General features: G+C 56.3%; 1 protein-coding gene across 1 annotated transcript; it reads left to right on the top strand.

Annotated features, from left to right (window-relative positions):
* Positions 1-1139: 1139 nt before the first annotated feature.
* On the top strand, positions 1140-24085 carry LSS (lanosterol synthase). The gene is made up of 22 exons (XM_008145639.3): positions 1140-1237; positions 1536-1704; positions 2695-2833; positions 3762-3870; positions 4839-4960; positions 6223-6319; positions 7905-8040; positions 8277-8385; positions 8943-9061; positions 10228-10325; positions 10759-10786; positions 12481-12537; positions 13141-13212; positions 13472-13522; positions 14104-14253; positions 14934-15030; positions 15772-15877; positions 19941-20006; positions 20452-20532; positions 20921-21091; positions 21991-22069; positions 22545-24085. The coding sequence occupies exons 1-22, from the start codon at positions 1224-1226 to the stop codon at positions 22674-22676; spliced, it is 2202 nt and encodes a 733-aa protein (XP_008143861.2). The 5' UTR covers positions 1140-1223; the 3' UTR covers positions 22677-24085.
* The last annotated feature ends 766 nt before the right edge of the window (positions 24086-24851 follow it).

Genomic DNA, 24851 nt, shown 5'->3' with positions numbered 1-24851 from the left:
GCCCCCCTAGTGGTCAGTGCATGTCATAGCAAGCGGTTGAGCAGCCTTAGCATATCATTAGCATACTAAGCTTTGATTGGTTGACCTGATGACCGGACACTTAGCATATTAGGCTTTTATTATATAGGATGTACGTAGGGTTTAGGTGGGAAGTAGAAGTCAATGGCTGTGCTTGGCATGACTTGTTTACCTGGACCTCCGCCACACACACACACACTTTTAATAGTCACGGGGTCACATCTAATCAGTTCTCAGACCTCACTTTACTATCCCTCCAGAACTTCCGCACAGATCCTCACGGTCTTCACCTGGCTTCCGGGACTCCACAGCCCTGTCCCCCTCTCTTTCTGGATACTCTCTCTGCTAGTCAGGAAGCTGTTGGTGCCCGTGGCTCATCCTGGAAAATGTTCTCTTTGGGATACTCCCTAGCTGATCTCCTCCAATCTTATGTTTTCAAATATCGCCTGAAAACAAATGACGCCCCAATTCTTCACTAGCCTTGTCCTCTCTCCAGAACACCAGCCTACTCAGCGTATCCACTTGACTGTCTCATGGGCATCTGCCTTCACATGTCCCCCAATCTAAGTTGAAGCTTTCCCCCCAAACCGTCGCTACTTTAGCAAACTCCCTCACGCACTCGCACACCTCCCAGCCGTGGCCTCGGCTCCCGGCCTCGGCTCTTCCCTCAGCCTGAGCCTCGCTCCCCACAGCCAGCCACCCGCCCTCCGGAACTCCTGCGGGGCGGGACCCTCGGGGGCGGGACCTTCCTCATCGCCTCACGGGGCCACTCCGCCCCACCGAGCTCTCCTCCTCCTCAGCCCTGGTCGCGGAGCTTCGCCCCACTCTTCGCTGGGAGGCGAACACCAGAAAGCGGCCTGACTGGCGGCCCACGCCGCCCCGCCCCTGGTCCCACCGGCCCGCTTGCCCAGTCCCCCTCGCCCTGTTCCCGCCTACACAACTGGCCCCGCCCACCAGGGGGGCGGTCATCCATGCCCCGCCCACCAATCCCCTGTCCCACCGGGTCCCAGGCCACACCCTCCTGACTCAGGTCGCGCCACCACTGCAGTGGCTGGGCACGGCCGAGGGCCCACCCCCGCGGCGTTCTGATTGGCTGCGCGGGCATCTTCCCACCGCGCTCCGCAGGGTAGCCGGTTGCGCGAAGGCTGGCCTGTGGTGGGTCCCGGCTGGTTGTGCAGGTTGCAGAGCAGATCGCGGCGGCCGTCATGACCGAGGGCACGTGAGTCCTCGCGCTGGGTGTCCCATAGGAAGGCAGAGCGCGGTCGGGGCGCCGAGGGGGTTCCGCGTGGACGGGGGCCGCCTGGGGGCGGGGCTGAGGAGAGCCCGGAGGGATGGGGGTCCTGGGGATGCTGGTGGCCGGCGCCTCCACTTGCCCCTGGACAGATAACGGGGCAGCAGCTGGAGGCAGGAGTGGGGAGGGGAGGGTACCTGACGGCCTGCCTGTGCGTGGCTGGAAGCGCGACCTCTGGGCTCTGAGCTAAAGAAGAGGCGGGATGGCCACTCGGGATCGTTTCCAGGTGTCTGCGTCGCAGAGGGGGACCCTATAAGACAGAGCCCGCCACTGACCTCAGCCGTTGGCGACTCAGCAATGAGAGGGGAAGGCAGGTGTGGACCTATTTTCAAGAAGAGGACAGCCCCGGCCGGGAGCAGACTGCGCTGGAAGCTCACTCCCTGGGACTGGACACCGTAGGTGCTCGAGTGGCCTTCCCACACAGCGGGGGACTCCTGCTCACTTTCCTGTACCTGAGCCAGGAGCGCCAGGAACCAGCAGGGAGTTTTCAAAAAGCTGCCTGTGGAGGGTGTTTTCTTCCTTGTTAAAATGGGAGGGATGTGCCATGTGGGGCCCCGGCCACATGCCACTAAAGCTGGTTCCTGCGGGAATCAGTTGTGTTATAGGGCAGGAGCTGAACGGACCCCTTTGCTTCAAATCAGTAAGCTCTCAGTAAGAAACTGCTCTATTTTTTTTTTTTTATTCAGAAAAAAATGTTGTTGGGTTGTGTGTGTGTTTTTAATCCTCACTGGAGGATATGTTCTTACTGAATTTAGAAAGAGGAGGAGGGAGAGAGAGAGAAACATCGATGTGAGAGGAACATCGTAGAGGGGGACCCCATAAGACAGAGCCCTGCTGACCTCAGCAGCCTAGGCATGTGCCCTGACTGGAAATTGAATCTGCATCCTTTTGGGGTATGCGAAGATGCTCCAATCAGCCGAGCCACCCGGCCAGGGCAGAAAAAATGTTTTTGATCCAATGAGTGTCATAAAAGAAATTCAGCTAGTCAGAGAGTAGGCAATATAAATGGGGTCTCCTGGTTGTGCCCTGGCCGCCAGTTGCTGTGTGGTCCTTTGGCCCCTTCTTGTGAGAGAGAGGCCTGAATTTCATTCAGGTCTGTGTGGGCATCGGTGCCCCACCCCACGCTCTTGGGCACTTGGAGAAGCTGTGAAGGAATTTGCAAATAGGTTTGGCTGGAAAGCGAAACCATGAGAGCACGGAGCTGTCCTGTTACTTTGCCGAGATGGTAATACCATCATCAAAGAGTTTCCGATTTTTTTTAACTGAAACAGCTGAAACGTTTCAAGTAATTCAGATTCATTATTTCAGCTCGGGCTGTAAGTGATGAGGGCTCCTTCAGCCTGGCCACAGACCCCCTCAGGTCTCATCTCTCTTTTCTTTTGCAGGGGAGTTACTTTAAAGACTTGTCCAAAGCCAGCACAGCCCACGAGGGGGCTCTGAATGGGATGACGTTTTACATGGGGCTGCAGGCCGAGGACGGGCACTGGGCGGGTGATTATGGCGGCCCACTCTTCCTCCTGCCAGGTAGGAGGGTGCTGCCTTGGCCCGTGGGCGAGGCGACCCTGGGGCATCATTGGGGTACTGGCCTGACCTGGTTCAAGCCCTTGGTGTACGTCTGTGGTGCGAATGAGCAAGCAGGTTTGCACCCAGGAGCTCACGTGGACAAGGTCTGTGGAGGGTTACCCTGCACCTTAGTTATCCTGGTGTTGGTGCTGGGAGAGGGGGGGTGAAGGCACAGCCAGCCCAGTGTTGTGATAAGGGAAGCAAGGGTGCTCTGGGGGTGAAGGAGGGGTGGCTCTTGAGTCCCAGGCACTCCAGGCGGAGAGCTGAGCCTGGGCAAAGGCGCTGGTGGCAGGCAGAGAGGTCAGTGGGTATCTTTAAGTTCTCTGCGGGCTGCTTTGGCATGTGAGCGCACCTTAAAGGGTGGCTGAGGAGCTGGTGAGGGTTGGTGAGTGCCAGGAGGATTGCTGCTGGGCCCTCATGGCAAGGAATTAGTTGGCTAGACAAGACTATTGCATCCTAAAAAACAAAACAAAAGACTTGCATCCTGTAATTGTTTCACTGAAGAAACACTCAGTCTTTTGGCATGGACTTGCCCTTGGGAGTAAGTCAAGGGTTCTTTCTTCTCTTCGACCCACCTGGAGCCTGTTGAGACCCTTCCCATGGTCTCCTTTGACCCTGGGCAAGGCGATAGGACTTCACATGCCTCGGCCACCTCACCTGTGACATGGAGAGGATGGGAATCTGGTTTGAACATATGTGCACATATGTGCATCACTGTAGTGAGCACTGGTTTCGGGGTCCAGAGGAGCAGCCTTCCCAGGCTTGTTTCTGTGCGCAGGGGAACCTTGGGAATAGCTCCCTGTCAGGAGGGGTCCTCAGGAGGAAAGGGGCCGGGATTCGCAGTGCCGAGTGCCTGCTCCCAGTGGCAGACATCTTTTCTGTCACACAGGCCTCCTGATCACGTGCCACGTGGCGCGCATCCCTCTGCCAGCTGGATACAAAGAAGAGATGGTGCGGTTCCTGCGGTCGGTGCAGCTCCCGGACGGTGGCTGGGGCCTGTGAGTCTGCTCGGCTCTGTCACTGCCCATGTCTGCATACGTGTGCACGGATGTTCTTGTGTAGGACGTGCACCTGTCGAGGGGTGGGGTGACTGTACCTGTGGACCTGGCATGGGTGGGGGAGTGGTCAGGGTCACAGCTTGTGCTATAAATTGGTTTGCATGACGGGCTTAGAGACTTGAGACCCTCATCTGCAGTGAAAACCACCTGGCTGTTATCACTAAGGCAGAAGGAAATTGTCTGACTCTGGGGTGGCAACAGGTGCAGCTGGGGCTGGCCAGCTCTCCCTAGTCTCAGCCTGCCTTTCTGTGGCAGGGCTTGCTCTGGGATCAGGACCCTCCCCCAAGGTGGTCAGCTGCCTGCCCACCCTGGTTGTGGGCCCTGGTGGGCCAAGTCCACACCACCGGCCTCCATTACAGAACCCTAGGGGAACAGCTCAGCCTTTCTCAACAGGGCTGTGAGCCCCAGCTCTGGCCGGTGGGTCCCAGCATGTCATGACAGATGCTGAGATGTCACCAGTGCCGTAGGGCTGCACAGGGTGCTACGTGCCCTTACACGTTGCCCTGCACTGTGTTCTGTGTGCCATGGTGCTGAATGGGGCTTAGAAGGATTATGTTGATTGAGGTGTGGGAAGTCAGCGGAGGAGGCAGGCAGGTTCTGCAGGGCCAGTTTTGGTTGTCATGGGAGGTGGCTGTCCTGGGTGTTTCCTGTGATGTCCTGTTAAGCCAGTGTGGGATGTGTTAGCATTGCTGTGCCTGGGACCTGTGCTGCTCCAACTTGGGTCAGAGTGTCACTGACCGCCAGGTTGGAGTCCCGCCCTGCCTGCTGCGTGGGGACACATATGAAGGCCGAGCATGTGCGATCCCTGCCCCTCATCGCCTCCCGAGGACATTTAACTGAAAGCATTGCTTAATTTCTTAGAAGTAATAAAAGATGTCATTTCCCCACCCTGTCTCCTGCTCCTCTAGGCACGTTGAGGACAAGTCCACGGTGTTTGGGACTGCGCTCAACTATGTGTCCCTGAGACTCCTGGGTGTTGGGCCTGACGATCCTGACCTGGTACGAGCACGGAACCTTCTTCACAAGAAAGGTATGCCCTGCACAGCACATGCTAAGGGTCCATGTTACTTTGCTTAATGAGTTCTTGCAAATGAGAAATAGAAAGGTGCCCCATTCACCTGAAACAGTGGGCGAAACCCGTGAGCAGGGAATTCATCAAAGCAGAGAAGTAGAAACGGTGTAACCTTACCAGTCGTTTTTGGAAAGCAAATTAAGATAACCGTATACCCTCCTGTTTGCTGGGTGGGCTTCTAGCAGGTAGCATCTCTCCCCCTGCCTGTGTGCTCTGAAGGCTGTTCATTACAGCCCTGGGGAGGCTCCCTCCATGGCTCCCGCGATCTGAGACCTTTCTTGCTGCTCTCCGGAGCCTGGCAGGTCTCACCACCTGTCTCTCGTGGCCACTCCTCCGTCCACCTGCCCTCCTGCTCTGGTGCTCACACGCAGGGGCTCCTGTCAGCTCCGTGAAGTCCCTTGGCGCCTCAAGGCTCTGCATGCTGCTTCCTCTGCCTGGGATCCTGCCTTCCACCCCACCCCACTGCCGTGGGAGTTCCTCCTCATCCTTCCCCTGGCACCTGGGGTGTCCCTACTCTGGGAGCCATTCCTAACCCGTGTGCATTCTAATGAAATCCCACAGTCTTTTCACGTGTCGCTCTTGCAGTGACTTCCTCATTAGGTTCTGGTCTCCCCAGCTGCTTTCAGGTTCCTTGCCGAGGGAGGGAATGTGTTTGGGCCACACTAGCTTCCCTGGTGGCTCCTGGGTTTGTTTGTTTTTTTTTTACTTCTGATCACGTGAGTCTGGGCGAGGCCTCCTTGTGAAGCACAGCCGGGATGGTGTTTCTGTGCCTGGGACCTGTGCTGCTGGGTGGCTCCAACTTGGGCCAGAGTGTCACTGACAGCCAGGTTGGAGTCCCGCCCTGCCTGCTGAGTGGGGACACATGTCCGGGGCGGCCATAAGTGGCCCTAAGAGAAGGCCGAGCATGTGCGCTCACTGCCCCTCATCGCCTCCAGACGCACGTGATACAGGCTGCTGTGTGCATCTGGGCCCCTCACCTTCCCAGGCAGCTGCCTGTGTGTCTCCTTCCTGAAGGCAGGGCTGTGAACGCCTCTCCTGGGGCTGCGCACACTCATTTTTGGGGAAGCTGCTGATCCGACCCCATGGCTGTTGTGTAAGGTAGTCCTGAGCCTGTTTCTCGTGGGGTTTGGAAGCCTTGCCCTCAGTTCAGACAAGAAGGGCACGCATGACCCCCCAGGGTCCAGTCGGAGGGAGATAACATGGGCTGGTTCTCTCTCCAGGTGGTGCTGTGGTCATCCCCTCCTGGGGGAAATTCTGGCTGGCTGTCCTGAACGTTTACAGCTGGGAAGGCCTCAACACCCTGTTCCCGGAGATGTGGTAGGCTCGCCTCTGCGAGGTCGTGGCATCCCGGTCCCTGCTGCCCTACTGAATGGAATAACAGGGCCCTGGGCTCCTTCCTGAAGAATATTGGAAGGAAGGAGGGGGGTGCCCTGGGTTGGACCTTGTGGTGGGTGGGTCACCCCGCTGGGCTGTTACAGGGCCCCTGGAGCATTGCCAGCAGGGTTGTGGTTCCTTAGGGAGCATCGGGGAGGTTGAGTGGGGGGGGCTTGTATTAGATGACTTTGGTGGAGGAAGGGCGCATGGTGGAGGGTCCACTGGGGAGTGACAGCAGGGTCCTGCTGAAAGGGCGGAGGGCCCCGCCTCCACAGTCATGAGGTGGGGTGATGGTGGCAGAGGGACAGCAAGGTAAAGTGGGCGGAGGGGCTCTGTTACTCAAGGTTGGCTAATCTGGAAGAGGATGGCACCTCTTGGGGCCATTACAGCATTCCTCACTGGCGGGCTTGCCAATTGGACCGTGAACCTCACCGGTGTGTAAGGAGTAGGCGGAAAGGCAGCAGGTGCCAGGAGGGTGTGGGAGCCTGAGGCTGCTGTCGGGAAACTGTGTTGTCTGTGCCCGCCATGCGGTGGGGCCCCTGTTGTCCCTGCTGGTGTTTGCTAGAGTTTTTGGAGGGGTGTGGGTTAGAGAGTAAAGGGTAGGTATTTAGGATGGAGGACCTGAACCCAAAATGTAAAAAACAAACAAACACTCTTTAAAGTGAGTGGAGGAGCTCTTAAGAGAGTGAGGGAACTGGTCTCAGGCTGGGGGCCACCTGCCCGATTTTCATGACTGGGAACAGGGAGGATACACGCAGCGCCGTGCCTCCCTATGCCCCGAATATGAGGACGAGGGCTTGAAGGGGAGGGTAGAGAAAATACCCCTGGTACTCACCCACCCGGGAAGGTGGCCTGGCTATGCTGATGTCAGAAAACACGTGTGGAGGTCACACTCAAAGGCTCAGGCCTAACTGTTTTCAGTAAACTTTTTTTTTATTCAATATATTTTATTGATTTTTTACAGAGAGGAAGGGAGAGGATAGAAAGCTAGAAACATCGATGAGAGAGAAACATCGACCAGCTGCCTCCTGCACATCCCCCACTGGGGACGTGCCCGCAACCAATGTACATGTCCTTGACCGGAATCGAACCTGGCACCCCTCAGTCCGCAGACCGACGCTCTATCCACTGAGCCAAACCGGTTTCGGCCTTCAGTAAACTTTTTTATTTTGGAATAGTTTTCCATTTTCAGAAAAGTTGCAAAGGTAATCCAGAGCTGTCCTACAGACCCCTCACCCGTTTCTCACTATTAACGTTCCATGTTACCATGGTTTGTCTGTCACTACTGAGAAACCACAGACAGTCCTGAACCTTAGGACCACAGTCTGCTGGCTGTAGGATGCATTTGGCTGAACCAGAAGTGGCCTGTACCCTGGGGCCCCCAGGGAGGGGGTTTGACCGCTTCCCATGGGAGCATGGTTGTACAAGTGCTGGGCTTGCCGACTTGGGCCTGGACATTCGGCCACTCTGAGGCTGTGGTGGTGGTGATGGTGGGGCTGGGGCTCCTGCTTATCCACTGTCCCCCCAGGCTGTTTCCTGACTGGATGCCTGCACACCCCTCCACACTCTGGTGCCACTGCCGTCAGGTCTACCTGCCCATGAGCTACTGCTATGCCACCCGGCTGAACGCTGAGGAGGACCCGCTGGTCCAGAGCCTGCGCCAGGTGAGGACGTGGGCCTGGGTCATCCTCAACTTCGGCTGTGCTCACCTGCTCCCATGGGCCTGCAGCGCTGAGCCCCCTGAGGAACTGTCCAGAGTGGGATTGGGCGCAGGCCCCTGTCCCTGGGAAGTAGGCCCTGAGTCGGGTTGGGGTGCGGGGTGTGAACCAGGGCGTGCCCTGGGGGGCCAGAGGGAGAAGACAGCTATAGGCAGCGGGTGCTGAGGCGCTGTCGCCCCCAGGAGCTCTATGTGGAGGACTATGCCGGCATCGACTGGCCGGCGCAGAGGAACAACGTTTCCCTTGACGATCTCTACACGCCGCACAGCTGGCTGCTCCGTGTAATGTATGGTGGGTGCTTCCCTGGGGCTGGCTGGGCCTCCCTGGGGTCAGCTGACACCTGAGGTGGCAATGAATCTACTCTCTCAACGTCATGTGGGTCATGTGGTGAGGAGCCGGCTATGTGCACCTCTGTCCGGCAGACCTGCCCTGCCTTTGGAGTGATCCTGGGGCTTGGGCCCCAAGATGAGAGAACTTGGAGCTGAGGGCCTTGGAGGGCGCAGTCATTCCTCCCAGGGGAGAGACCCAGTCCAGGCTTACCTCCCTGTGGGACCCCCGGGAGACCGGTACTGCATGCTGTGTGCGGGGTCCTGGGTGGTAGCTGGGTCCCTGTCCCGTCAATGCTGAGAAACAACTGGATTTCTACTCACGGAGCCCTCCTAACATGGCAGGGCAGCATGCCAATGTGTGGGGGCCGGCAGGGTGTGGGGTGGGAGGGGCATGGGGGGACAGCAGAAAGGAAGGCAGAGCAGGGCAGGCTGGAAGGGCCCAAGTGGCCCTGTGCCTGGCTGAGCGGAGGCCAGGAGCTCCTCTGTGCCCTGTGCTTGCTGATGCCCTTGCCCCCACAGCAATCCTCAACCTGTACGAACGCCACCACAGCGCCAGCCTGCGGCAGCGGGCCATCCGGAAGCTGTATGAGCACATTGTGGCCGATGACCGCTTCACCAAGTGCATCAGTATTGGCCCGGTCAGTGCCAAGTTATCCGCTGGGTATCAGCTTTGAGTGGGCACTCGACTGCAGCCTTGGGGTGGGTGAGGACCCAAGGAGGAAGGCCCAGAGACCAGTCTCTGGGATTGGGGGTAGGGGTCTACCTGCAGGCGACCCTCTGCTCCCACAGGACCCTGTTCAGTCCCCACCTGTGTGCTTGGCCCTCCTCCCACCCCCACCACCTAATGTGCCTGAACACTGCTCTTTGAGGCCACCTCTCAGGATCTTTCTGGCCAACCCCACCCCTAAAAACTCCTATCTGCCCTCCTCTTATGGGGTTTAGAGCACCAGGGGTGCGTGGGTTTCATTCCTGGATCCTGCCGAGCCCCGTGACGTGGAACTCTCCCTGCTCTGAGCTTCTGGGCTCCTAACCTGGCTTTGCCTCGTGGGGGCAGGTGTGGACACACCTGTAGGACCCTGTGGCCAGGCGCACAGCGGCCAGTGCAGGGTGGAGAGGCCGGCTCAAGGCCATGGGTGACGGGTGCAGGAGGCAGAGCAGTTTTGAGCCCCTAGTGGGGGCCATGACTGGGGCTTTGTGAGGTGCACCCATTTGGTGCAGTGCTACCTAGCCCCACTCCTGACCCTGCTCCCAGGCCATGGGACCCCAGTGGATCGAAAATGATGACGCCTCTCAGTGCAATCAGTTGTGTTCCTTTTAGCAGCAGTGTGACTCTCGGCTTTGATTTAATGTGTGTAAAGCACGTCTGTCTTTAGTTAGATGTAGGCTTTAGTTGGATCTTGCTCCCAGAGTGGAAGGTCTGGGCCTCTAGAACATGCCATTCTGAGCAGGCAGCCCCTGTGCAAAGGTCTGGTCTGCATCTTCCCTGTGCCCCTCAGACCCCAGGAGCCCACTCGGGCACCCTGCTCACCTGCCAGCTAGCTGGGCTCACACCTCTTACAGGTCTCCCTCCCTCCTCTGCGCACACCCTCTGCCCCTTTCCACTTCCCTTGGATACCTGGTTCCCTGGGCACCACGGGGGCTTTGTCTCTGAGGACCTGGGAGCAGCGTGTGCTTGGGAAACGTGGGGTAGACCAGAAGGCCCGGCCTGGCCTGCGGGGGCTGTGCTGGGCCCTCGGTGGGGTTGGGCGACCTCCTCATGCCCAGCAGGGGTGAAGCGGAGCCCTGACAGGCCCGTCTCCTGCAGATCTCAAAAACCATCAACATGCTCGTGCGCTGGCGCGTGGACGGGCCGGCCTCCTGCGCCTTCCAGGAGCACGTCTCCAGGATCCCCGACTACCTCTGGTGAGTGTGGCGGGAAGGGCCCTGTTTGTTGGTGTCACGCTTCGTCCCTGATGTAGCTGAGAGCCCAGAGCAGATGTTTGTGGGCCCCACAGCCGCAGCGGCAGGCGTGTGACTGTCTCCACCTTCGTGTCCCAGCGAGGGTGCCGTGGCGTCTGGTGTAACGCTGGAACCAGTAGTTTCAGGGTCGATGGAAGCTGAGGAGGGTTGTGTTTGAGTGGAAAGGTCCACCCCTTAGCGCAAACGGGGTGCTTCCAGAAGGCAGAACCAGGGAGCCTGTGAGTGGACAGGGCAGCTTCAGGTGAATGTCAGGAAGGCTTTGGTGACAAGGAGAGCTGGTCAGTTATGGATTGTGCCATGGAGGGGAACGTGGCTGCCCGCCCCTGACTCCCAGCTCTTTGTGCTCTGCTCCCTGACCTGGCTTTTCTCCTCGCAGGCTGGGCCTCGATGGCATGAAGATGCAGGTGAGAGCTGCAGGGCCGGCTGCCGGCTTCCTTTGCAACCATTCCCGCCTGTGGGTTTGTTGAGATTTAAAAATCACCCCTAACAAGGCCTGGCAGTGTGGTGAGCGGCTGCAGGCCCTCCATCCTGTCTCAGAGGGGACATGGCGCGCCTCCGGGGCTGGGAAGTGTGCAGGAGAGCCCAGAGCCCTCGGGTTGTGGGAGCGCTGAGGGTATGAGTCCCCAGGGTCGTGGGATCACAGAGGGTCTGCAGCCACCGTGCGGGAGCGTCTGGGAGCCAGAGTAGTTCAGGACTGCAGGCCAGGAGGAGGCAGTGACCTCAGAGCCCACACAGTGGCCTGACTAACGAACTGCAGGCCTCAGGTCGGAGGAGAGCCCTGCCCCCAGCCTAGCACCTGCGGAGCTGCTCCCCACCACGCACCCCAGCATATTTTCTGTTTGTGACCCTGGGGTGAGATGCCACATTGCAGGGCTTCCTGGGCTCACCTCCTCCAGCTACAGGGGTCCCGGAAGCAGCAAGTCTTGGAGCCGTTGGGCCAGCCTGAGGGGTTTTGTCTGCTGAACCCGCATAGCTCAGTGTGGGAATGCGGAGGTTCCAGCAGGGGCCTTGGGGTGCACAGGCCACTGGGCCTTTGGAATGGGGCACGGGGCCAGCACTCCCAGCGCAGAGCTCACCTCGGTGCCCTCCAGGCAGGCCCTGAGCCCCTCTCCCAGCGCCTGACTCCCACACTGCCAGTCTCTTGTAAAAGGATTTTCAGAACATGCCAGTTGCCCTTTCATGCCCCAGCGCTCGAGGGCCTCTTTGTCTTTAGGAAACCTCTATGCCACCACGGGGTCAGGGATGCCTTAGCATGGTTTGCGCTGGGCTTGTTGGCATCAGGATGAGAGCCCAGTGGCTGATGCGTGTCGTTGCTCTCTGCTAGCCATCTCCCAAGAGCCTTCTTTCCTGGCGACCTGCCTCTGAAGGGTCCACCTTCTGGATCTGACCGGTTTCTTCCTCTGGGCCCTGTGTTTTCAGCAAATCGGCGGCTAGGCCCTGAGGGTTGGTGTCTGTCAGGTTTCTTTTGGCCAGGCAGTTTTCCTGGTGGTGCGAGTTCTTCCCACACATCCCCCTGGGCCCTGAGCCTGCTGTCCTGTTAGTGCCGCAGGGGGTCTGGGCTCAGGTGTTCGCACTCCCATCCCAGTTATCCACATGTCTGTCAGCCCTGCTCTGTCTCACTGGGGTTTGGTCATCGGTGGTCCGGTGGGACCTCAGGGCTGACCAGTGAACCACGCTCCCGGGTTGGATTTGAGGGGGGCCTTCCTAGCCCCTTCGAGGCCTCAGCCAGGCCTTACCACCTCAGAAGTGGGGGTGTTTCTGGTCATCACAGTAGGGCCAGAGGCTGTCATAGGGTGGATAGAGACCACAGGCAGTGGAGACCACAGGTGGTGGCCGTCAAAACCCTGAAGTACCCTGACAGTCCTTTCCTGGCTGGCGGCCCGATGAAGGCAGGTGGGGCTGCCTGCAGGACCAGCCCCCGCAAGCCATCATGGGCTTTGAAGGGAGCACATAGCTCAGTGCCAGGTGTCAGGAGACACTGGCTCCTGCCTCTTCGCGGGAGCTGGTGGGAGCCTCCAGCACTGTCGGATTCCGAGAGGCAGTGGGCGGCTGGGAGGACGCTGCCTGGCTCCTGCAATGGTTCATCCTTTGTGTGCAGGGCACCAATGGCTCGCAGGTCTGGGACACCTCATTCGCCATCCAGGCTTTTCTGGAGGTACGTGGCTGTTTCCTTGTTCCTCGGCCTCCAGCTGATCTTCCTGTGCACCTACCCCTGTGCCCAGGACACAACACCTGCTGACCCTGACTCTTCGCTTTCCTGGGCTCCAAGGCCTTGGCGATGGTTCGGCTGGTGTGGGTGTTGCTGGCTCGGAGGCTTCTGGAAAGGGAGGCTGGAGAGGCTGCTCCGGGAGACAGTGGGGACTGCTCCAGGCTCTTGTTAAACTCAAACTGCTCCTCTTGGACACTCTGAAAAGAGCCACTGAGCATGTACTAGAGAGAAGCGGGAGCGTGTTTTTATTCTGGTGGAATGAGGTCACGGGATCCTGGGGAGCCCTGAGGAGGGGTCAGGGCTGTGTGGGGCCTGGGCTATGTGGGTTTGCCGTGGACAGGTCAGGACCCTGTGAGTGTGGGTGGGCAGGTGTGGTGTGGACATCCCTCCCGCCCACACCATTTTCCCATCACGTCTTTCTGACTTGTCGGCAGACACCCAAGACCCCGGGTGGGTTTGTTCCTGGTTCCCAGCGGTGGCAGCCGTCCGGAGACCAGCCTACCCACACAGGCTCTTGTGGCCAGCGGCTCAGCTTCTTCTCTCTTCCAGGCGGGTGCACACCACAGGCCCGAGTTTTCGTCCTGCCTGCAGAAGGCGCATGAGTTCCTGCGGATCTCACAGGTGAGCCCTGGGGGCTGTGAGGGGCCTCCCATGGGCAGAGGTTTCCCCTCCCACCCTGCTCTCTCCAGCCCAAGGGGGGCCTGATTGTGTTTCCCAGCAGTGGGTCGGGCTGTGGGTGGTGGGCCGTGGGGGTGATGTCTCGAGGGCCGCAGCACCAGGCTCCCCATGTCCTGCTGTGCCGGCCCCGCCCCGGTGTCTGGTGTGGTGGTGACATGTTCCCTCCTGTGCTTTCCACGCGTGCCCTTCGTACACTTCCCAGGTCCCAGAGAACCCGCCCGATTACCAGAAGTACTACCGCCAGATGAGCAAGGTACCTGGGTCGTGCCTGCCGCCCCAAGCCCTGGGAGAGGCTGCCTGTTAGCTGGGCCTGGCCTCTCAGGAGGGCTCCTCCCTCGGTGTCCTGGGGCTTCTTGCTCTTATGGATGCATGTGTGGGTTCCAGTGATGCTCCTGAGACACCCCGACTGAGGTGCATGGCTGCGGCAGCTGAGCCGTGTGGCCTCTTCACATGCTGTGTGCACGTCCGTGCCCTGAGATGCTTCCAGACAGACACATGTGCAGACGTGAAATAAGCTGGCGGGCTGTGAATGAGAGTGATGCGGGGAGGACAGAGGGCAGAAAGGGCCGTTTTCTTCAGTGTGTGTGAGAGTGTGGGCAGCTGTGGCTGCGTCCTCCCGGGGCTCAGGAGGGTGCCTGTGGCCCTTTCTTGTGCCCATTGTGTGGTGGGGCGTGAGGGCGACGGTGGGGAGAGGCTCTAGTCCGTGGGGTTCTTGTGCCAGAAGCTGGAGGCCCATACACGTGCATGTGGCTTGGGGCTGTGGCTCCCCACGGGTGTGGAGGGTGCAGTGGCTTTGGGTGATCCACCCCCCCAGTCACAGTCTCTGCTCTCCAGGGCGGCTTCCCCTTCAGCACTCTGGATTGTGGCTGGATCGTCGCCGACTGCACAGCTGAGGCCTTGAAGTCTGTCCTCCTCACGCAGGAAAAGTGTCCTTTTGTCACCACGCACATCCCGCGAGAGCAGCTCTTTGATGCTGTTGCTGTGGTGAGCTGCTGGGCATGGGGCTCTGTTCCCCAGGTACTGAGGGCGCCGTGCACGCAGGGGTCCCTTGGGTCCCATTAGTTTGCAGAGGACTGTGCAGTCACGTGTACTTCCCACAGGGGCTGTACCAGCCAACACTCAGGGCCAAGACCGTGAGCCAGAGGGGCGTGTCCTCTGATGGCACCTGTGCTGGGCCAGCAGGAGGTCCTGGCTGGGTGTGTGCAGAGCCCTGCGCTTCCAGTGGGTGTAGGAGCCTTGTCCTGGGCCCAGCCACTGAGGGCAGGGCGGGCCGGTCTGGGGTGGCTGCTGCGGCCCTGTTTTCTCTCTAGTTCGGGAGGCTCCTTCGGGAGGGCTGGTGGTCTCCACTGGGTATCTGGTAAAAGAGGACACGCCTTTCAGCACATCCGTTTCAGTGCGTGTCATACAGTGAAGGGCATGTGGTTCCACAGCACATACATACCTTATAAATGCATAAGTGTGTCAGGGTGTGTTCCCAGACAGTTGCTTATGGTATAGCTGATCGAGAAAGGTTGCAGCCCACGCTCAGGGCACCTGAGAGTCTTGGTCTGATGTGAAAACTAGCTCCCTGCTGCTCACCCCTGCCCGTCAGTGCTTAGCGCACCCACCCAGCCTCGGCTGCTCGCACATGCTCAGCTCTCATGATGTGTGGTCTCTGGTTTTAGCTGCTGAGCATGAGAAACCCTGATGGGGGATTTGCCACCTACGAGACCAAGCGTGGGGGGTACCTGCTGGAGCTGCTTAACCCCTCGGAGGTCTTTGGTGAGTGGCTGGCCTGCGGGTGTGTGGGCACAACCCGGGCCCTGCCTGCCCCAAGGCATAGTTGCTGACCAGAGTCCCGAGGTCTTTCCCCTGGCCAGGGGCAGTGCCCACAAAGGCTCTGGAGAATGATGGTGGATCCTTTAAGGAACCCCCAACCACCGGAGTGTTCCACGCTCCCTGATCTCCACAGTTGGCTGTGATGCCCCTGCCGTAAACAGAAAGCTGTGGTTCTGTCGCAGAGTCATAGCCGGCTCTGGCCCGAGCTGGGCTGACTCCTGCTCTGTCCTCCATGGAGACTCGCTGTCTCCTGATGCTCCTGCAGGGGAGGTGTTGGTGGGTACCCTCTCTCCCTGTTGCTCGTGTTGAGTGTCATCGTTCTGGTCTGTGAGGGCCAGTTCTTTACCCTGACCCGCCTTTGTGTGCCTCTGTATCCCTCCTATAACTGAAACACGGTCCAGTGGAGGGTTTTCAGGGTGGGGTACAGCTCTACTGTGTGCTCCCTCCTGCACCCTCCTGGTTGTCCCACAGCAGATGGGCCTCTAGGTTGCTAGGTCCCAGGTCACTTGCGCAGCTGCCACCTGGTGGATGTGTCGCCTGGGCTGGTCACTGGTGACACCTTCCTGGCTTCCTCCAGGGGATGGTCAGGCTCTTGATGAGCCTTGCAGGCCTGCACGTTACAGTGCGTGTTCTCCACGAATTGCTGAGGTGAAGCTCACAGGCCTGGATCCTTCACTTTCACAGGGGACATCATGATCGACTACTTGTATGTGGAATGCACCTCAGCCGTGATACAGGCGCTGAAACATTTCCACAAGCAGTTTCCAGAGCACAGGCCGCGGGAAATCAGGTAAGGGCCCCGCCACTCAGCCACAGGTGCCACCAGCTGGGTCAAGAGCTCAGGCACTGCCAACGTGACATTGAGGGCTGTTGTCCTCCAATGAGGCCCATCATGTAAAGGGTCCCTGGAGTGAAGCTCATTTAGATATGAGAGGGGTTTAAAGCTGGTTGTATGCCCTGAAAATATCCGATACATGTACTGGGGGCTCCAAGGAGCACAGTTATAACACAGAAGCGAGTTATTTTCACATCTTAATAATGTTAAGGATCCATACCCCCAGCTCCACCTGTGTCCACATGTAGTTTTATTTTTATTTATTTATTTTTTTATTTTATTTATTTATTTTCTTTATTGATTAAGGTATTACATATGTGTCCTTATCCCCCCAGTGCCTCCCACCACTCATACCCTCACCCCCTGGTGTCTGTGTCCATTGGTTAGGCTTATATGCATGCATACAAGTCCTTTGGTTGATCTCTCCCCCACCCTCCCCTACCTTCCCTCTGAGGTTTGATGGTCTGATCGATGCTTCTCTGTCTCTTGATCTGTTTTTGTTCATCAGTTTATGTTGTTCATTATATTCCATAAATGAGTGAGATCATGTGATATTTATCTTTCTCTGCCTGGCTTATTTCACTTAGCCAGTTTGGCTCAGTGGATAGAGCGCAGACCAAAGTGTCCTGGGTTCGATTCTGGTCAAGATCATGTACCTGGGTTGCAGACTCCTGGCCATCTCATCTATTCTTTATGCACTCACCATTCATATGTTTATCTCAGTCATCCATTTCTTTCTGTAAGACTCTAGCTCTCAGTATCACAAGTGCAGTGAGGGCTTTACCCTTGAAATAAGTATTTGCAAAAGCCAGACTTTCATTTTCCAGCTTCCTCAAAGAGCAGAAAACCTTGCTGTTTTCCTGACAGTGTTTTAGACCAAACATGGACAGATAATCTGAGGGACTGAGATTGGGTGCATCTTAAATCTCTTGTTAACTTGTCCATATTTGTCCCATGGGATCATCTTTAGTGACAGTTGTTTGGTATGTACTTGAACTAGCTGGTGTGCAGAATGTGAACTCCTCCATTGCTTAAGGTCCAGCTGGAACACAGCTGCCTGATTTTACTTCCCACCCCATGCCAACCTGATATTCCTATAGCACTTTATATCTGTAGTCATAACATGCTTCACACTGTACTGTGATTATTTTGGAGTGGATTTACCTTTCCTTCTGGGCTTGAATTTTTTTTTTTTTTAATTTCTTTATTGATTAAGGTATCACATATTTGTCCTCGTCCCCCCATTTCCATCCCATCCCCCTCCCCCACATGTAGTTTTATTTTTATATTATTTAAAAAATATTTTTATTGATTTCAGAGAGGAAGGGAGAGGGAAAGAAGTAGAAACATCAATGATGAGAGTTAATCATCTATCGGCTGCCTCCTGCATGCCCGACACTAGGGAATTGAGCCCGTAACCTAGGCATGTGCCCTGACCGGGAATCGAACCGTGACGTCCTGGTTCATAGGCCAACACTCAACCACTGAGCAACATTGGCTGGGCCGACATGTAATTTTTAAACCTTCTCGTTGAAGTCTGACATGGGCAGAGCAACATGCAGAGCCCCTGTGTGGTGCCCGAGGAACTGTCGTGAAGTGGACAGAATGTGTGGCCGCATGGGGCACACACATTGCCAGAAGCTCCCTCCCCTCCGGGTTCTGTGGCTGCTGGGTTCCTGCACCCAGGAACCCAAGGTGGGGACTCCCGGGCCTGGCTTCCTTTACTCGGCCCCCTGCTCGGGAGATGAGGCCCGCGGAGCAGCCGTTCACACTGTTCTTGGCCATCGGCACACCTGCTGAGTGCAGGTGCCACACTGTGTGTCCCCGTGTTTGTCATGGGCCCACGGGGGCCGTTCGTGCTTGTTATGAGTCATCCTGCTGTGAACGCATGTGCTTATCTTTTGGGCACAGGGGATGTTCAGGAGTGACGTGCTGTGTCACAGGTACGTGCTGCTGGTTCCTGAGTGGGACAATTCCCTGTCGTGTGTTTCATGGTGAACCTGGTGGAAGCTCAGCTTGGTCCTAAGCTTTCCTTTTTACATGTTGGGTTAAATTTGAGGTGTTTTGTTGAGGATTTTTACAACTGTGGTTATAAGAGAAACTGGTCTGTAATTTTCCTTATTATAATGTCTCTGTCAGGGTCTCCTGTGAAGCGATGCTGGACAGCATATTTTCTTTTTATGTTCTCGGGAAGAATTTGTAAGATTTCTGCTATTTTGTCCTTACATGTTTGGAAACTCCATCTGGGCCTGAAGTTTTCTTTGCGGAAAGTAGTGATAGTGGCATCTTTATTGTAGTTCCTGATTTTTTAAAGGGGACTGCTTCAAATATTTCTCCATTAAGAATGATATTTGTGGTAGGTTTTTGGTAGTTAAACCCTTTTCTGGATAACAAGTTCTTTTTTTCTAATTTGTTAAGTTGTTTCTTTCCCTCCGTTGTGAGCAGGTATTGTGTTTAGCAAGTGATTTTTCAATGTCTATGAGATGATTATGTATTTATCTCCTAATGTCCTGGATGACTCTTGTAGACTTTTCTAATGTTAAAACACCTTTGCACTTCTGGAATGAACCTGACTTAGTATATCTCTACCATGTTCAGTTCCCAATATTTAGTTAGAATCTTGCATCCACATCTGTGGATGCCGAGCTGTGTCGTAGCCACAGGGGCATGTGCCTCACCTTCCCTATCTGGCTGTGAAAAGCTAATGCTGGGTCCCTACAATGAATTAGGGAGTGTTTCTCCTCTTCCTAGGCCATAGAAGAGTTTGTGTGAAATTAGAATGCTTGTTTGTGATAATTTAGTAGAATTCACTTATAAAATATCAAGGCCTGGAGTTCTTTTTCTGGGAAAAGTTTACATTTTTGACTCATGTCTTTAGTAGTTATAGGACTATTCAGGTTCTCTATTTCTTCTTGAGGCCATTTTGATAAGTTAATTTTCCTGGTAATGTGTATATTTTGTTTAAATTTCAAATGTGTTGTCTCAACTTTTCTCATTTTATCTTAACTTTGATTTCCATTATACCTATAGTCATATTACTCTTTTTATTACTGATATAATTTATTTGTACCTTCACCTCTGTATTTGTTCCCTATTACTGAGTAACAATAGTACTCCAGAATTGGCTTAAAACAATGTGCAGGGATCACCTCCCAGCTCCTGGGTCAGGAGTTCAGGCTTAGCTGGGCCCTGACTGCTGTGTCTTCTGAGACATTGACTGAGGAAGAAACCGCCTGACCGCTGTCTCTTCTGAGCATTGACTGAGGAAGAAACCACCTGACCGCTGTCTCTTCTGAGCATTGACTGAGGAAGATCTTCTCTGAGCTCGTGTGGTTGTTGGCAGGTGTCCATTCCTTGTGCAGTGTCAGCCTCAGGGCCTGTTTGCTTGCTGACTGTTGGCTGGAGGCCACCAGCAGGGGGAGAGAATCGAGAGAGAGAGGGACTCTGCTGGCCAGAGGAAGGCCAGCATGTCACGCAATGTGGCTAGAGGAGCGATGTACCATCAGCTCTGCAGGAGTTGATGGATGACACGGGTGAGCCCCGAAGGCAAGGGTCACGGCACCTCAGGCTGTGCTTGTACCTCCTCTCTGGCCTTTCCAGAGAACTGGTTTCTTTATCAGAAGTACCAGTTAGGCTTGTGATGGAGCTTCTTTGTCCCCTAAATCTTTTGTTTTCTCTCTGATTTTTAAATTTCTCTTTAAAATTTCATCTTGTGTGATTTACTCAAGCCTGTGTCACTGACATTGTTTTCAGGGATACTGATCCTGTTGCAGCCACTTCTAATGTTGGTTCCTCCCTCACTGTTTGCTTTCGTCTTGCATTTCTTTAACTCCCTTCTGTGTCCTATAGTTGCTTCTCCTTTGACCTGGTATCTCCTTTCTGAGCTGTTGGTTTATTTTTACTATTTCTTAAAGGGACACCATGCCTTTTTTTTTTTTTTTAAGACCGTAGAATGGGTAGAACTGAGCAAATTGCTGTTTTGCTGGAATGTTCACTGGGCCGTCCTCTTGTGTTGCAGGGAGACCCTCGAGCAGGGCCTGGAGTTCTGTCGTCGGAAGCAGAGGGCTGACGGCTCCTGGGAAGGGTGAGTGAGATGTGTGGGCCCCGGACACGGCTGCACTCACCATGCGCATGTGCTGCACCAGAGGTCTCTGGCAGGAGGAGGCTGCCAGCGACAGATTTCTGGTGGACCTTGTCCCTTGTGAATGCCGGGCCTTCCCTGCGGTGTTTGGCCAGTGTGTGGGGCATGCTCGGTGGCCTGTGCCTTATTTGTTGGGCCTGATTATTCACGTCCTCCCCTCTGGGATTGGATCAGTTCTTATCTTGCTCGTAATTCCTCGAGCTGTCCTCCGAGGGCTGTGGGCAGGTTTGCCTCACTAAAGCTCTGCAGCTGGTGTGGCTTGTGAAGGCCACGTGGATGTTTCTTTTGAAAATAACCACAGCCTCCCCATGCTGGATGTGTCCGTCCTCTCACATCCGCTGAGTGAGGCCTGGGCATCTGAACCTCCGTTTCCCGTGTCTCCCTCCAGCTCCTGGGGGGTTTGCTTTACCTACGGCACCTGGTTCGGGCTGGAAGCTTTTGCCTGCATGGGGCACATTTACCGCGACGGGTGAGTGCGGGCATTTGCCCCCTGGTGGGATGGGGTCTTCTCCGTGTGATGCTTTGCTGGGGAGTATCTTCCTTTGATGTTGGGGGTGTTTTTACATTTTTTAAACAGTGGGAGTGGCTACAGTCCAGGATACTCTGGGTTGCGTTAAGGCCTCAGTCCGAGCTGTGTCCAGTGGCCTCACCCAATTCTGCTTAGCAGGGTGGGTATTCATGGGGTGGTCATGCAATGAGGTTGCCTGCAGCTACAAAGCTTTTCACTTTATCCATGGTGGCGTGACCTCAAGTGCAGCCCCCCTCCCCACAGCCCTGAGGAGGCCCGGCCAGGGTGAGAACCCAGGGGCCTGGGACCTCCACTGTGTGACGGTGTCTCGTGTCTGGTGTCTCCGCAGGACTGCCTGTGCAGAGGTCACCCAGGCCTGCGACTTCCTGCTGTCCCAGCAGATGGCGGACGGAGGCTGGGGGGAGGACTTCGAGTCCTGTGAGCAGCGGCGTTACGTGCAGAGTGCCCAGTCCCAGATCCACAATACGTGCTGGGCCCTGATGGGGCTGATGGCCGTCAGGTGGGGGCAGGCAAAGGAAGGACACTGAACTTGGCGACTTGGGTGGGATGTGGGCAGCGGAGCTCTGCGTGCAGGAATGAGAGGAGGGTTCCTTGTCTACAGTTATAGGTCTGTCTGAATCAGCGGGTTCCTGCAAAGAGGCTCACTACCCACAGCTGTGCTCCGTGGTCCTGCCTGTTTCCACAGTAGAGCTCAGCCATGTGTGTGCACAGGCAGGTGTACACACAGAGGTGTACATGTGCAGACATGCAAACATGGGTACACGCACCCATGCACACATAACATGCCCATGTATGCACACATGGGCATGCGCAGTATCCCAGTCTGCGCTGCCTTGTTGGTTCGGGGCCATTTGGGGAATCTTCCTAAAACCCTGTACCAGCTAGACCAGGTTAGTGTTGAGCAGGGGACAGGGTCAGGGACCGGCCCCCAGTCTGCCTCCCACAGCTGAGTTTGGTCCTGAACCTGTGAGATGAGCGAGGATTAGCACCTGTGGCTTCTGTGGCTCTCAGGGGGCCTGAGCACCAGTGGGCAGGGGGGCACCAGGCTTGGCCTCCTCCTCTCCTGGGGGTGCAGAAGAGCAGCGCCTCGTGGCGGGGCCAGAGCAGCAGGTCTGGAGCAGACGGGGCTCCTCATTGCCCATGTTCGGGCGCTGCCCACCTGCCCTGCGCGCCTCCGCACCCGCTGCGTCCTCTGCTTCTCGGGGTGAGCTGTGCAGCGAGGGCCTGAGGTGCACTGGTTGTCCCTAGTGGTGCCGACACCTCGTGCATGGCAGGTTAGGTGTTCACATCTTTGTCCTGTGCTGGGCTGTGGAGGGTGAGGGCCAGGTTTTGGCTGCAGCCAGTGGCTGCCTCATCCACAGAGTGGTGATGGTGTGTTCACTGCCTCTTCTTCCACAGGCATCCTGATGTAGAGGCCCTAGAGAGAGGAGTCAAGTGTCTGCTCAGAAAACAGCTCCCCAATGGTGATTGGCCCCAGGTATGCAGATGACACCCCGGTTTCCCATCCCCTCCTGGCCCTGTGTCTCTCACGGGGTGCTCATGGGCGGGGTTTAGCTTTGGGGACTTGAGATTCAGAGACATAACTCACGAGTGGCCTGTGTTGAAAACAGATCTAAGCACTGGCTTGAGGGGCGGGGCTGGTGACGCTGGGAGGCGTTGGACGGAGGAAGCCCTCGGCCTCTGCCTGATGGGCCCCTCACTGCCGATCCTTGTGGGCATGGGGTCCCAAGGTCATGTGAGGTTAACCCCCCACGCCTGTGCAGGGCTGGTGACCAGGCAGGAGGGTGCTGCAGGAGGGTTCGAGAGCTGGGTTGTGGGGGGAGGACTGCCGCTGGGGCTCTGCTCACTGACTCTCCCCACAAGCTGCCCAGCTCTCCACCTGGGCTCTCGGGTCAGGGAGCCCCTTGCCTACATGATGGAGCCTTTGAGTTTAAGTCCCTGTGTCCTTTCAGGAAAACATCTCCGGGGTCTTCAACAAGTCCTGTGCCATCAGCTACACAAGCTACAGGAACGTCTTCCCCATCTGGGCTCTCGGCCGCTTCTCCTGCCTGTACCCCAAAAGTGCCCTCGCTGGCCACCCTTGAGAGGGGGGCCTATGGGTGCCTGACCGGTGGGTGGCGGGCACAGGCGTCCTGTGGGGATGCTGAGTAAGACTGGAGCATCTTGCCGGGACATGGGTGCCCCTGTAGCCCTGCCCCTCACTGCCTCACTCCCCACTTCTGGAGGGAGTCCAGGGACCAGGCCTGCCTAGGGGCATGGCTGGGAGGGCTTTCTTGACCAATAACAGTTCTCAGCAGTTGTGCCTTATCTGACTCCTGCCCGGGGCTGGGCTCACCCCCAGGGTGGCTCTTCCTGCGTCTCCTGTCTGTTGGACTGGGAGGTGACAGCCGGGGCAGAGAGGCTGGGCCTGCCTCTTTACCATGGCCACCCAGGGCTCGGTGGGTATGCACAAGCATAACAAAGAATAGGGGTTGTTAGTGGCTTGTGGTTACCACCGAGGGGCATCGCTGTGTGCCAGGGACAGCTGAGCACCCAGCCTGTCAGTCACTGCCCACGGAAGCTGGCCAGGCAGGTGTGATGCCCAAGGCACTTGAGTGGCTGCTGTGAAAACACACCCTAGTTTTCTCTGAGCTGAAGTGGGAGCCAGATTTCCGGGAGATGCTTCTTGGGTGGTAAACCTCTCAGTTCCCCTCTGGCTAGTCTAAACCTTCCTGGTTCAGTGTGCATGGACTTGGGGCTCAGAAATGGAAAATCAGGGACCTGGGTTTGCCTTTGACTTATGAGGATAATCGGCTCACATACTCACGGCCTCCACTGGGGTGTAGCTGTGAAGAGTCCCCAAGAGCTTTGATAAGAATAAAACTCAGGCCTGGTGTCCCCCGAGGCCCCACCCTAACACCACCTCCACCTGCCGTTTCTCTTGCTGCCTCCTGGACTGATGGCAGCCCCACACGGCAGTCCCCGGGCCACCTGTCCTCCCGGACAGCAGACAACGTCTGGAAGCCCCGCCGCCCTTGTCATTGCCTGCCCAGAACCCGTCAGGGCCCGAGGCTTTGCACAGGTGGCCTTCCTCCTGCTGCTCTCGCGGCCCTGGGCCCTGTCCCGGGCTGTCCGGGCTCACCAGCTGCTCAGTTTCAGGGAACAGGAGTAGCTGCCTGAAGATAAGCAGGTGCGTCTCCAGTTATTTCAGGGGAAAATATTTGCCTCAACTCGATTAACAATCCAGGTCTCTATCCTGGGTAAATCATTAAGAGTCTTGAATTCAAATTATCTTATTTTCAGTGACCAGATTTTGAATATTATGCTGGGAAATGTTCTCTGGAGTCATACTAGCTTTTCTGCGTTCAGCATGATGTGAACTTTACACCCTTTCTTTGAGGAAATGTTTAACTCTCAGTGGAAACTTACCTCTAAAAGACTACTTTTCCTTAATAACACAATCATTGTTGCTACATCAATTTAATTGAGGCAATAAAAATGTTTAAGAGCCCTAGTCGGTTTGACTCTGTGGTTGGAGCATGGGCCTTCGGACTGAAGGGTCTCAGGTTTGATTCTGATCAAGGGCACGTACCTCGGTTGCAGGCTCAATCCCTGGCCCTTGGTCGAGGAGCATGGGGGAGGCAACCCATCAATGGGTCTCTGTCACATCTATGTTTCTGTCTCTCTGTCTCTCCCTCTCTCTTCCACGCTCTAAAAATCAATGGAAAAATATCCTCGGGTGAGGATGAACAACAACAGCAAGATAGTGCCTCAGGACCAGCACACTGGCTGGGTGTTGACAGGCTGAAGGGGCAGTGGCATCGAGAAGGTTTTCTTGGGGTGCGAAAGACATGGCATTTGAATGTGATGGGAGGAGCCGGTGAAGAGGTCTAGGGGGCATCTGCTGTGGGTCCCAGAAGCGCCCACACCCTTCCTCGGGGGAGAGTTCCCTCTAACGTGAGGGCCTGTGGGCCCACACACTGGTCCATCTGGGGAAACGTAAGGGCGTTTGGGATTAGAAGTCCTTCCTACCACGCCTGACTCAGGCTTGCATTTCTTGAAGTGACATAATAGGCGTTGGGCAGTCTGGGGGAACAAAGGCCTTGTTCTGCCTGGAGACACCCCCCTTGTCACTTGCACCCAGGGATGCAGCATTGGGGCAAAAGGGATGGAAGACACGCTGGTTGGCTTCGGAAAAGCAGGACCAAGACCGTTGGAGCCAGGACATAGCACAGAGCTTAGTTACTTGAGCAGGTGTGGGAAGAGCATCTCGGTGGGGA

The sequence above is a fragment of the Eptesicus fuscus genome, chromosome 3 (genome assembly GCF_027574615.1).
Source record: "Eptesicus fuscus isolate TK198812 chromosome 3, DD_ASM_mEF_20220401, whole genome shotgun sequence".
In the NCBI taxonomy this organism is placed as follows: Eukaryota; Metazoa; Chordata; class Mammalia; order Chiroptera; family Vespertilionidae; genus Eptesicus; species Eptesicus fuscus.
Note: the sequence above shows the minus strand (reverse complement) of the source record. Positions and strands in the feature narration are given on the sequence as shown.